Source organism: Cyprinodon tularosa, unplaced genomic scaffold (assembly GCF_016077235.1).
Source record: "Cyprinodon tularosa strain WSP-4 unplaced genomic scaffold, ASM1607723v1 ctg17, whole genome shotgun sequence".
NCBI classification, from domain to species: Eukaryota; Metazoa; Chordata; class Actinopteri; order Cyprinodontiformes; family Cyprinodontidae; genus Cyprinodon; species Cyprinodon tularosa.
The window spans coordinates 2,605,922-2,618,430 of record NW_024038531.1 but is presented as its reverse complement, the minus strand read 5'-3'; the positions used below and the strand labels follow the sequence as shown (position 1 = coordinate 2,618,430).

The 12,509-nt window shown below is 41.5% G+C and overlaps 1 protein-coding gene across 2 annotated transcripts; it reads left to right on the top strand.

The window, feature by feature from the left end:
- Nucleotides 1-460: 460 nt before the first annotated feature.
- LOC119781021 (zinc finger protein 14-like) lies at nt 461-12,189 on the top strand. Of its 2 annotated transcripts, none has more exons than XM_038281314.1 (7): nt 461-619; nt 5,234-5,436; nt 5,679-5,780; nt 5,857-5,952; nt 6,041-6,151; nt 6,595-6,718; nt 8,898-12,189. In XM_038281314.1, the coding sequence occupies exons 1-7, from the start codon at nt 592-594 to the stop codon at nt 11,495-11,497; spliced, it is 3,264 nt and encodes a 1,087-aa protein (XP_038137242.1). In that variant the 5' UTR covers nt 461-591; the 3' UTR covers nt 11,498-12,189. The 2 variants fall into 2 exon arrangements, with proteins under 2 accessions (XP_038137242.1, XP_038137243.1); XM_038281315.1 differs by having other exon boundaries at nt 5,234-5,455.
- The last annotated feature ends 320 nt before the right edge of the window (nt 12,190-12,509 follow it).

Genomic DNA, 12,509 nt, shown 5'->3' with positions numbered 1-12,509 from the left:
AGTTCAACAGAGCTATGACTACTTTGTAATATGAAACTGCACATATATGAATACATATAGTTCTCAGATAATGATTAAAAATGTTATGGTTCAATAAAAAATATTTTGTTTTATATAGTATTTGAATGTTTAGTCTCATCGTTATGATCCAATATTAACATATCGTGTTTCATGAACATAAAAAGTTTGTTTTGTTTTTATTTTTTTATTTTATTGACATAGAAATGGTCGCTTTCCCTTTGAATGAAAAAATTCCTCTAGGTGGCAGTGGTGAACAAAGACGACCGCATTTAACCATGTGAAGAAGGACATTTGTAAGGAGGGCTGTAAAAAATCTTTTTTATATTTATAATCCTCATATGTCATTAGAATGATTATCTAGTGTAAGAGAACGACAATATTTTTACCAATATAGCACCAAATAGTAATATAGGCATTTTTGTTAAAATCCTGCGCATGCGCACTACGGATAGGGTTGAATTGTTTCTTCCTCTCCGCCTGAAGCTGGTTGCACCGCAGGGTCGGGCGGACATCGACTCACAACGTCCCCGAATTGATTTAATTTCCCAACCAAGTACTTTTCGGCACATTATGGAGAGGCCAGAACATATCAGTAATGGTGAGTCCACGAGCATATTTATAGCATTGGTTTCTACCGAGTTGTTGGTTTATCTCTAAGGGTGTGTGCGCCCGATTTCAAACATGGCGTACGCCGCTGTGAGATGGCGGTTGGTTTTTGCTACGTTGCACCGCACGCAGGGGAGCTAACGTTCTGCAGATGAGCGTGAATATGTTCAGGTTGATACTCCGTGTCATGGTCCTTTAATATGGGCTTCAATTGGTGTTATGCACCTTTAATATGGTCTTCAATTGAAGTTTGGATTTATGGTTTATTTTATAACTATAAACCAACTGCTGATAATTGTTGCCTTTAAGTCATTCAGCTTACACCACCTCCAGCAATGGTTGCCCAACTTAAATCTAAAGCGACACATCTACTATATGATAAACACGGGGTGGTTTTTATCACTAACTTGGATATTATTCATTAAGTAAACATCCATAACCGTTGTATTTCTTCAATTTTTTGACCTCACTGGTATGGTACATGGTTTTTACCACACGGGTTTGTGTCAGTGAACGCACCAAGTTTATTTCTCTGGAAGTATAGGGCTCGGGATCCGCTTTGCATTCTGGGACGTGGTTGCCATGTTGACGGCTACGCTAACAATTTCATAGCGCCGACATAACGTATTTGCACGAGGAAAAGCAGAAGAGAAGAACGATGTTGAAGTCCCCAAAAGGATCCGGAATTTACCGGGATACACTTAGTAGAGAAGCCAGGGACCGGTATGTAGACAAAATCAGCATCATAAATAATTTGGATCCGTATGAGGTTCCAAATAATGAGTGGAGCACCGACGACGAGTTGTTGCCACTGTTCTCCTTCTCGGACGTCTTCGGCTACCTTGTTTGTGGAGTATGCGCATATACCTCAGAACAATACAGAAGCTACAAGTCCTTGGAGTCGCATGTGCAGTTCACCAATGGATGGGTTCAGGAGCTGCAGATCATAAAGCCAGCAAACACTGGGAACACAGTGATACGCACCAAGGTAAGCTGTGTTCAGACGAGCTCTGACAACTGCTAGTTTAGCAACTTCTAACCGCTAGTGCTGACAACCACTCACGCATGTAATGTTCTTTTAACTAGCTGCTATGTGTTTCAAAGGTGTAGTTTGTAACGGTAACTGCCAACCCTCCGGGTTTCTCACGTATCTGAGCCTTTTCTTGCTGCAGAAGGATCAACATGAACGTTAGCCAGACCCGGCTGCAGAAAGAACTTAAAGGGGGGGGGGGGGGGGGGGGGGCATTCCATTTGATTTACTTCAAGCTTAACACTAGCTTTGTGACCATTCATTCAGTGAAAGGAATCTCAAATCTTTATCAAAGCATTTATTCAAATTATTTAAAAAAAAATTAAGAATAATTTGCTGAAATAGAAATCAGCATTTGTTTGATTCTTAGTGTTAGAAAAAATGTGTCCTGACAGGTTTTCTGAACCATCTTCTAATCTAGTCTCCCCCAGCTGCTGGTAGAAACAAGATTTTTTACCATCATTCAGAAACTGGATAGGTGTTACATCTGTATTTTGTTGAAAATCATTTATTGAACATTGTTATTAATACAATTTTAAGGAACAGATTAAATAGTCAAAGATCCGCAAAATATAAAAAAATAAACAATAGTGCAGTGCTGTGGCCATTCAAGTTAACTCCTAGTTTGAATCAGAGTCTTTCAAAGGGAACTATTTAGAAAAATGAGTGCAGTATTGACTGCGGGTTAATAAAGCTGACCTCATAAAACACTGTAACGGGTAACTTTGAGCTTAAATCATTCAGTCAGAGGCATTATGCAGGTTTAAATGTCCTGTGCTCATTTAATTTCTTTTTCTTTTAAGTGATATAACAATATAACAGCGTGGTTGTTATACTTTACTGTTGTATAACTGTGATTTATATGATATGTATACACATGCATGAGGGGTTGAGGTTAACGTTTGCTTTCCTGCATAGAATGAAATATAATGGTGTCCTTAGCTGCATAATTTATGTCTATTTTTTTTCTCCTCAGGTCTTGCACTCTCAGCGCATTAATGAGACTCCCCTGAAGCCATGGGTCATCATAGAAATTTTTTATAAAAAGCATAGTATTTTTTATTATTACATTGTATTGTTATATTTGCATATTATTGCACGTTGTTATATTATTATACAATTATAGATTATATTAATTGTATATCATGACATATTGCATCGCAGCCTTTATTTATACAATTTAAGTAATGCATATTATAATAAATACTTATATAAGAATTTGCACTAACAGTGTTTAACTGTTAATGTTTACTATAACTACAATTTGTATAATAATAATTTGCAATACCTCCACTTCTCATTTCTCCATTGATGTTTCATTAAGACCGACTTATTAATAGGATTGAACGTTTTGTATAAATACATACTATGTTATTGTAAGTAATTGCACTGCATTTTCATTGCGTCCATTTTTTATTTGTAACCATTTACCTACAAGCATTCAAACTGCACTGTTCTGCGCTACACTGTGTTCTCAAGTTTCACTACTTGCAAATAAACACTGAAAAGGATCTGATCGTTTGAGACCTCTTGCTTTTGGGTATGGATGCAAAACACACCTATGGCTAAAAAACAACCCACTTGTTAAATGTTGGCTTAGAGTGTACTGTTGATACAAAGAAATTGTCAATTCCATATTGAGCATCAATCTTTTCTTTAATACAGTAATTCATAAACACCAGAATAAAGTGGTTGACTTTAAGGTGTGGAAGTCCAGTGTAGTATTTCACTTTGACAGTGTCTTCCTTCAGGAAATCTTCATCCATTTTTCTCTGGCCAAGCTCACGTTTCAGGGTCCTGTTCTCCTCCAGCAGCCGGTTGATTTCAGCACGCCGGCGCTGACAGAAGTCACATGCTGTCAGCGGTGTCTGCTCAGCTCCATCCTCAGCTGGTGCTGGTGTCTCCACTATGGATAAAATAAGGACATATTTTAGCTAAATGTGCATCATGCAGCTGAAAAAGCCACAGAAGCAACATACGGTGTTGAATCTGCTGGCTCTGTAAGGCTTACCGGGCGGAACAAGGTCATCAATAGCTGTCTCATCCATCCCAGGTGTACTGTCAGTCCTTTGCCGTTTTCTCTTTTCCTGTCTCTCATAGCGTGCAGTCTGTGTGGCCTTTATCTCAGTGTGGCCCAAGTGTAGTGATGGTGCCCAATCCGGATGCGAGGTGTACATTTCATTTGCTGGTTTTCCTGGTGACACAATTTAAAATTATTATCCACAGCAGCAGTGTTGAACACATATAGAACCATAATGTTATCAATGATCCTCAATATACACATTATTATATTGTATTATATGATTACATTACATTACAAGACGGCTGGTAAGCGCTAGGATCAGCAAAATTTGTAAGTGGTGCTATGACAGCTGTCAACCTCAGGGTTTTTTTTGAAAATGGAGAGGGATGTCCCTGTCCTTGTAGGAACTGGCAGTGTGTTCTACCGAAGAGGATAAAATGCTATATCAAATGCTATATCAACCAACGAGGATGAAATGCTATATCAAATGCTATATCAACCAACGAGGATGAAAATGCTATATCAACAGTCTCTGGGCGCGCGTTCATGCATGTATGTGGTGCCACGGATGAAGGAAGGAAATACTGTAGGCTATAAAATAAAACCGTGCATCTTTAACTTACCAGAATGAAAATGCAGGGAACACACTCGCATTGACATCGGGATACTGTGGAAAGTTATGTTCTGTCGTCTTACAGCCGCGATCCAAGCTAGCCGACGACTCTTGATGCGCTGTTACAGCCCACAATACTGCAACGGTTTACCATGGTTGAAATCAAGTTACGGTGAAATTAAACGAAATAAAACACGACTGAGAGGGAGAACAGTACGCGTTAGTCACAAGGCAATAGTCTAAGGAAGCCGTAAAGTGCGCCGTCAACATGGCGACCACGCAAAGTGGTGACGTCACGACGACCAAGCCCTATTAAAGATTTCACCATTTAATAAAAAAAATAAAATGCAGCACAGGCTTGTGAAGGACATAAAACTCATTAAAATGACTTTCAAGCTAATTATCTACCGTAGGAATTTTTTTAATATATACATTTAAAATTACATTTATTTATTTATTTATTTATTGTGATTAATTCTTCAGGGAAATTGTGGTTCTGGCTTATATAGAGTACAAAGAGTTAAAGCAATATTCCATTGAAGATAAAAAAAAAAATACTACAGGCAATATAAAAATAGTGTGTATAGTACAAAAAAAAAAAAAGCTGCAATGTCCTGGAATATGTTCCCTTAGATATAAAAAATATCTGCAGTGGAGCGCTATGGGAAAACTACACAGTAGTTGACTTGGGCTATTTATATAAAGTTATTTTAATAATTTTCTATATATTATAGTATTATTACAGAGTAAGAGAGAAGAAGAAATCAAGTTCCATGTTTCTATGGAGATGTAAGCTCCATTGCAGCTATGGGAGATCTAATCAATGCATCTTTTCTGTCCAGTTTCCTTTCTAGTAGACTCTAAAATAAATATTTTAGGATACAATAGAATTGCCTTTTTAAAGTTCTGGTTTTATAAAATTCCTTATAATTCTTTCCAGATCCACCTCTTATTCTGCCGTCTCTCCGTCTCGTCATCCCTCCCATCCGGTTGGTGTCTGCAGCCATGTGGCACATTGTGCAGAGTGGGAACCTTCAGGAATATGGATTAGTGGAGGACTTCATCAGCACAATCACTGATATTGTGCCAGAATTGTTGAATCCAGATCAGAAGGCTCAGCTCCTCCTGGGACTGAGAGCACGGGTGAGCAAAGAAAAAATATGTAGGTCGGATATTTAACTGCATGTTAACAGATAGCCTTGAGTGAGAAAAGTTAAGAAAATGTTCTGCGTTGTTTGGAAAGGTTTTATAGAATGTTGGTTCTCCTTCAGAATTTAATCTATCATAATTTCCGGGGTAAACTTGTTTAAGCTTCTCCTACTGTCTACTGATAATCTGACAACTGCTTTAATAAACTGATATCTGCATCATTTTTTTTCCTTCAGGTTGTTCTTGAATTGTGTCGGCCTGAGCAGATCTCAGACACACACTCCATCCAGATGCACCTGGAGCGGATTAAAGCCCTGATATCCAGCTGGGCGACGCAGGTCAGCTTCTCAAAATCTGTTTTCATAAATCTTTCAGCCTGTCAGATATCAGAAAGGTCATGTTCTTTGCTTTTAGCCTTGTTTTGCAGATGTACAGTTTCCAGAGTCCAACTTTGTGGATCAGGTTGGGTTGTTATTGAAGGATCCCGAAGAGAAGGAGAAGTTTTTCCAGGTCTTTATCTATCATGACTTGTATCAAGCTTTATTATTTTTTTTATTTAAATAGCTTGTAAACTAAAATGTTACCTTTTCTTCCCCAGGATGTTTTCCCTACAGATTTTGGACCCGATTATGACAACGCTCTTCAGATGCTGATGTTGGATTTCCTGTCCAGGCTGGAGAGGCTTCTTCCAGTACCTGACATCCAGCAGGTAAACACTGCAAACTTGAGCCTGCTGCCAATATGAAGATGAACAAAGGTCTACAAAAGCAAGGATTTTAAAACTATTTCAACCATTTAAAGGCATGCTAAGCACTGGAGTATTTTATACCAGTACAATTTCTGACAAAGCTAATATTACTCCATGATCAAACCAAATGACCAAATAAATATAAGTCGCACAACCTGGTATTTCTGACAATTAATTGTCCACCAGATTTTTTTTTATTATATATATATATATATATATATATATATATATATATATATATATATATATATATTAGGATTTCAGACCACTTACTTTTTGACTTGCATAGATCTACTCATGTCTGATTTATTGGGAAAGGACATCTCTCTCACCTTTTTCTTAAAAAAAAAAAAAAAATACTTCTGTGGAATCATCTTTATTTTCTCCTCCTGTCTGCTTATTAGACGGCCTCCATGCTCAGCAGCATCCCATCTGCACTGGAGGAGTGTTCTCACTCAGTACCTGACCCCCAGCACCTGAGAACTGTGCTGCACCACCATTCAACACTCGGACACATCGATTTTTCTGGTGAGTCGACTCACTGTTGTATTACAGCACCTTTGCTAAGGCGTTTCAAGCCTTTGATCTTTCACCTAAAGCCACACACTTGAATGTATTTTAAAAGTTTTCGTCAAACAGTTGGGTTTACATCAGCGTTTGTGATTCAATACTAAGCAGAAATGATGATAGTTACAGTTGCAGCTATTACGCCATTTACATTACCCTTGAAAAACCGTGCCGAGACCGGTCCAAGCAGTAACTGAGATAACTTATCATGTGTAAATGGAAAGCAAACTGAACTGAACTGAGCTAGACACAACCGGACCGCGCTAACTGCAGACCAGTTCCAGAGGCGGGCTCGGCTCGGTTTTTCCCTGGCTCGGTTCTCTGATAACAAGAGCGCATGAGCAGAACGTGTCATCTCCGTCTGGCTGCACATCCCGATTCACACTCCATTCCAGTAGTTTGCGGTAATGCCCCTCTGGAAGTTGCTTGCCAACCAACACAAAACAGAAGAACAACAACTATAAACAACAATCGAAATCTTCTGACCCTCCCCAAACACCGAAGTACAGCAATAATAATCAAGAATATCTTTCTGAATGTGACGGGCGCTGCCATTTTGATTTGCTTAATTCCCCCCCTTCTTCGTCTTCTTCTCCTTGTGTTTTATGGCGGTTGGCAAACAACTTTTGGTGCATTACCGCCACCAACTGCTTGATTTCCTCCTTCAAAACTGGCAATAATACCGCAGATCGTCACTAGGAGGCGAGGAGTCGAGGAACTGAGATGGCGTGATGTGGAAACGGTTGTCAGAACCGAGCTCGGCCTGGTTAACTGATCCGGTCTCGGCATGGATCAGTTTTTCAAGGATAGCGTTAATGGGGTATATGTCTCAATAACGGTTTCACATCTACTAACAAATCTGTTCTTCTTTATAAAATAACTCAAACTCTCACATTGGATGAAAAGTGTCTGTAAATACACAACCTTTAAGCATTGCCTCAGAGCCTCATATGGATTAAGGTCTAGACTTCGACTAGGCTGCTGTGAAGCTTCCCCATTAAATTATATATATTTTTTTTAAGCAAGGCTTTAATTGGCATTAAAATTAATTAAATATGATTTTAGTGACATTTAAAATGCTTTATTTAAAAAAAAAAGTTATACACAAAGAATTTCGTCAGATATATTATATCAGATATAACTGGTTCCGCATGTTTGCACAAGGGGCAGAAAAAGCTCATGGGAAAATGCAAATTTCAACAAAAACGGCTGGAAAAAGAGGAATTCGGGACATGGCTGCAGCCTGTCAACAGTAAAGATGATGAAGGATTATGCTGCGTTTTTTCATATATATGTATGGGGTGTAAATAATAATAGTTTTTTATCGATGCATCGATCCAACAACCGACGATCCGTTGAATCGATACGTCCGCAAGAGAATCGATTCATGTTTTTTTTTTTTTTCCTCCGGTCTATTTTTCCTGGGCGTAATTCTCCCTCCCGTGCTGCGGTGGCGCTAAACCTATTTTGCCCTCCTACCTCGCTTCCTGGTTATACTCTTACAGCAGTGTGTTGCAGTCAGCTTGACGCAGACATTTTTGATTTATGCCCAATATTGAAGCGTGGTCTGAGCTACACACTGTGGGTCTAGATACGGCCGAGGCGGTGAGGAAGGGGGGGCGAGTTTAGTCCGACGACAGAGGGACATGAGGGCCAAAAAGAGTGGAGATCCAGGTGGAAAAAGGGTCCCAGCGTTCTCGCGCACCTCGCTCTTCTAGCGGGTCAAATTTCACGAGTTGTTTTCCGCAATTTGTCTAAACGAAAAATGTGTTGATTTACCTATAGGCTTGATTTAAAAAAATAAATAAATCAGGGGAGTCGCTTATATCTCAGAGATTCCCCGCAGCATGGTACTGCCACTGCCATATTTCGCCTTAGAAATGGTCCCCTCAGAGTAAAGCTCAGTCTTTTTATTTTTCCTTACATAATTTCATCATAATTTCTATTTTGCAGTTATGCATAACATTGTCCTGCACATAAAATCCCGGTAATATGCGTTGTTTGCACTTTAGCAATTCTGTCTCAGCTAAATTTTAATCAATCTCTTAAATTACATCCATTTTCTGCTTGTTTGTGCTTTTTTTTTCTTTTAAAGCCTTGAATAACTTTTGAAAAATACTTTCCTTTTGCTCCACTCCAGATGAAGTGCAAACCATTCCGTCTTCCTTTGGGAACTGCATCCTGTCCTCTCTGTCTCTTCCCCAACTGGAAAAGATTGTGATCGATCCAAGCGAGCTACAGATTCAATCTTCGGACCAGATCCAAGGCTGCATGACCGTGCAAGTGGAGGGCGAAACTGTGACGCTGTTGGACTATATACAGATAGAAGACTCGTCCGGTCTGGTGGAGTCCGAAGAGCACGAAAATATTGAAACGAACGCTGAGGAAGCCCCTGATCCGGCAACACAGGAGGACTCTGATGATGCTTTAAAGCCTGCATCTTTTCAACCACTAAAACAAAGCAAGAGGCTTGAATTAAAGAGAAAAGCTTTAAAATCAAACCGCAATTCAGAGGCAGCTAAGAGGCTGCGGAAGAAATACTCGAATGACAAAACATGTCCCGTGTGCAACAAGACGTTCCTGCGAGCCACAGCCATGCGGCGGCACCAGGAAATTCACAATGAAAACCGCGACCTGAAGTACAAGTGCAGCAGCTGTGATAAGAGATTCAGGGACCAGTACGACGTGAACCGACACACCATGAGGGTTCACGAGAAGGAAGAGATGAGTAACAGCCCTAAAGACGAAGATCTGGGCAATCCTTGCACCTCTGAGATATCGGAAAACAAAAACTGCTCCTTATGTGGGAAATATTTTGCCCGGGAAGGTGACATGGAGCGACACATGAAGTCCCACTCTGAGGATCGTCCGTATAAATGTTCCTTCTGCGATAAGAAGTTCAAGAGTCCTTATGTCTTAAAGAGGCACGAGAGGGAGATTTGTAAAAGCAGGCAGCAGAAAGATGTTCTGGATGCAAACACTGACGCCCAGACAGAGGTGTCCGTGGAGGGGAAAATCTGTCCGATCTGCGCCCGGATCCTTCCCTGCTCTACGGACATCGCTAAGCATTTACGCTCCCACTCCGAAGAGCGACCGTACGTCTGCATGACGTGTGAGAAAGGCTTAAAGTACAAAGACACTTTAAAGAAGCACCAGATCATCCATGGACACGAGGGCATCCGGGAAGAGCACTGCAAGTCCGTGGAGGAGATTCTGGCTGAAGCCGATCCCCAGAACCAGGAGGACCGTGACGTATTAGCTACAACTGAAACAGATTCGGGCACATCAGCAGCGACTACGAAGAGCAATCTGTCTGCGATGGGTCCCAGCAAGAAGAAAACCGGTAAGGTGTGTCCTGTGTGCAACAGGACTTTCGCTAGCCTCAAAACCCTGAACAGGCACGCCCAGTGTCACACAGAGGATCGACCTTTTCACTGCATCTACTGCAAGAAGAGATTCAAACACATGCACGGCCTGAAGAGACACCAGATTTACGCCATCTGTCATAAGAAGACCTCGCGTTTGTCATGGAAAAAGGAGCTGAGAGCAGGACCAAGTCAGAGTGAGGCAAGCAGTGCCACCTCCCACCAGGGAGAGCAGGGCATGATCCCTGTCTGGTGCTCCAACTGTGGCAAACACTTTGAGTACCCGGCCGCCCTGAAGGAGCACCAGGAGAACGTCTGCAAAGTGGAATTAAGGGAGGTGATGAAGTGCGAAGACTGTGGGAAGGAGTTTAAGAGTGTTACGATGTTCAAGGTCCACCAGCGGATCCACGACCCGCTTTACTGCAAGGAGTGTGGAAAGATCCTTGGAGACGAGGCTGCCTTCGAGAGGCACAAGCTGATGCATCTCCCCATGAGCTGCACAATGTGCGAGAAGACCTTCACCCTCCTAAGGCGCCTCAGGGAGCACTATGAGAAGCAGCACGGCTTTACTGGGCCCTTTCCATGTCCGCAATGTGACAAATGCTTCGCCCAGCTGTCCTACCTCGCCCTCCACCAGAGGATTCACAAAGGAGAGTTCCCCTACGCTTGTAACATGTGCCCTGAAAAGTTCAGATCGTCCAACTGTCTGACAGTCCATCAGAGGAAACACACTGGAGAGAAGCCCTTCCTGTGCTGGCAGTGCGGGAAGTGCTACCGCTCCGCCTCAGAGCTCACCGTCCACATGGGGACCCACTCCGAGGAGAGACCCTGGGCGTGCTCACAGTGCAACATGGCCTACCGCACCAAGCTGCAGCTCAGCAACCACGTGGAGCAAGTCCACATCGGCGTGCGGTATCCCTGCAAGAGCTGCGGGAAGCAGTTCATGAAGGAGACTTCTCTGAAGAGGCACGAGCTCATCCACACGGGAGAGAGGCCCCACCAGTGCACCGTGTGCGGGAAAACCTTCCTGACCGCCAACGAGCTCCGCCTCCACAACCGCTATCACACCGGAGAGCGCCCATACAAGTGTGACGTGTGCGGCAAAGCCTTCATCCAGTCCGGCTACTTGAAGTCACACATGCGCATCCATACAGGAGAGAAGCCGTTTAAATGCGGCCTCTGCGATAAAGGGTTCAGGCTATCTTATCACATGAAGAAACACCAGCGGACTCACGTCGATAAACCCCAGAACTTCGTCTGTGGGGACTGCGGGTTGGTATTCCTCCAGAAAAAGCTGCTTTGGGAACATTTAGCCACGCATGAAGTGAAACTGGAGTCGACGTTCACAGATGAAGTTGGACTAGAATTGCAGTAGTTTCCAAAGTGAGCTCTTTGGGTTTTGTTTACAAGTTTGTTTCTTCATGAAAGGAGAATCTTATCCGATCTTCAGAGAAAAACTGCAGGGAAATGAAGCTTCTCTGAACTTTTGGGGACATTAAAAAAAACTAAATGCTGTCATTGATGTCTTTTTGTTTTTTGTTGCATCAGCTAATTAATCTATCTGTACAACTTTACATGTTATTTTTTAGAAGTGAGAGGATTTATTTTCATGTACTGTTAGTCACCAAAGAAAAACTGTTACAAACGTTGCTGCATAAAAAGAAAACCTGAATAGATATCTGCAGAAGATTACCTTAACTGGATCCTTCTATTGGTCCAATTCAGTGCCTTGCATAAATATTCACACTCCTTGAATGTGTCCGCATTTTGAACCCTATTTTTTATTTTTATTAGGATTTTGTTTGACAGGTGGACTTAAAAGACTCGAATGGTGAGTTGGTTCTACAAAGGAAAAAAAATGATTAGGTATTTGAATCCAGTTCCCGTGAGTATGTATTTTCACCGGTGCAACTCTAGACAAACAATCTATACCTTAAGTCATTGTTACATATTGCAGATAAATGCTTGGCTGCAGTATTTATTGTAGCATGCATTACAACGTATTAAAATATTTGTTTTTCTTGATGGTGTCTGTCACCTGAATAAAATCCCTTCTTTTAATTTTCACTCGGTTGGATCGGGTGCAGAGCATTAGTTTTTATGTTTAGCTGCCATTTCTTTTGGATTTAGGTGTTGGCCTTCACTAGGCCGGTGAGCTCCCCATTCACATTGCAGGAAAATTTGGCACAGATATGATTTTGAGTCAAGTTGTCAGAACAAGTTTGGAAGCTGAAACTGGCATGTATCTTGTTACATTGCCGTGTGAAACTAACCTGACTCCGCCAGATGGATTTGCTCCGCATATCCATCTGGAAACCTTCCGTTGAAGTAATTTTGGGAAGGGGCGAAATACTGTTTAGCTGATTGGCCTATGTTGGTGATAGACG

Bases quoted from the DNA above. Each gene is read 5' to 3' on its own strand.
- LOC119781021 (XM_038281314.1), top strand. From the start codon at position 592: ATGGAGAGGCCAGAACATATCAGTAATG. The intron at 5,781-5,856 runs GTCAGCTTCTCA...CTTTGCTTTTAG, and splicing joins TATCCAGCTGGGCGACGCAG to CCTTGTTTTGCAGATGTACA. The intron at 6,152-6,594 runs GTAAACACTGCA...TCTGCTTATTAG, and splicing joins CAGTACCTGACATCCAGCAG to ACGGCCTCCATGCTCAGCAG.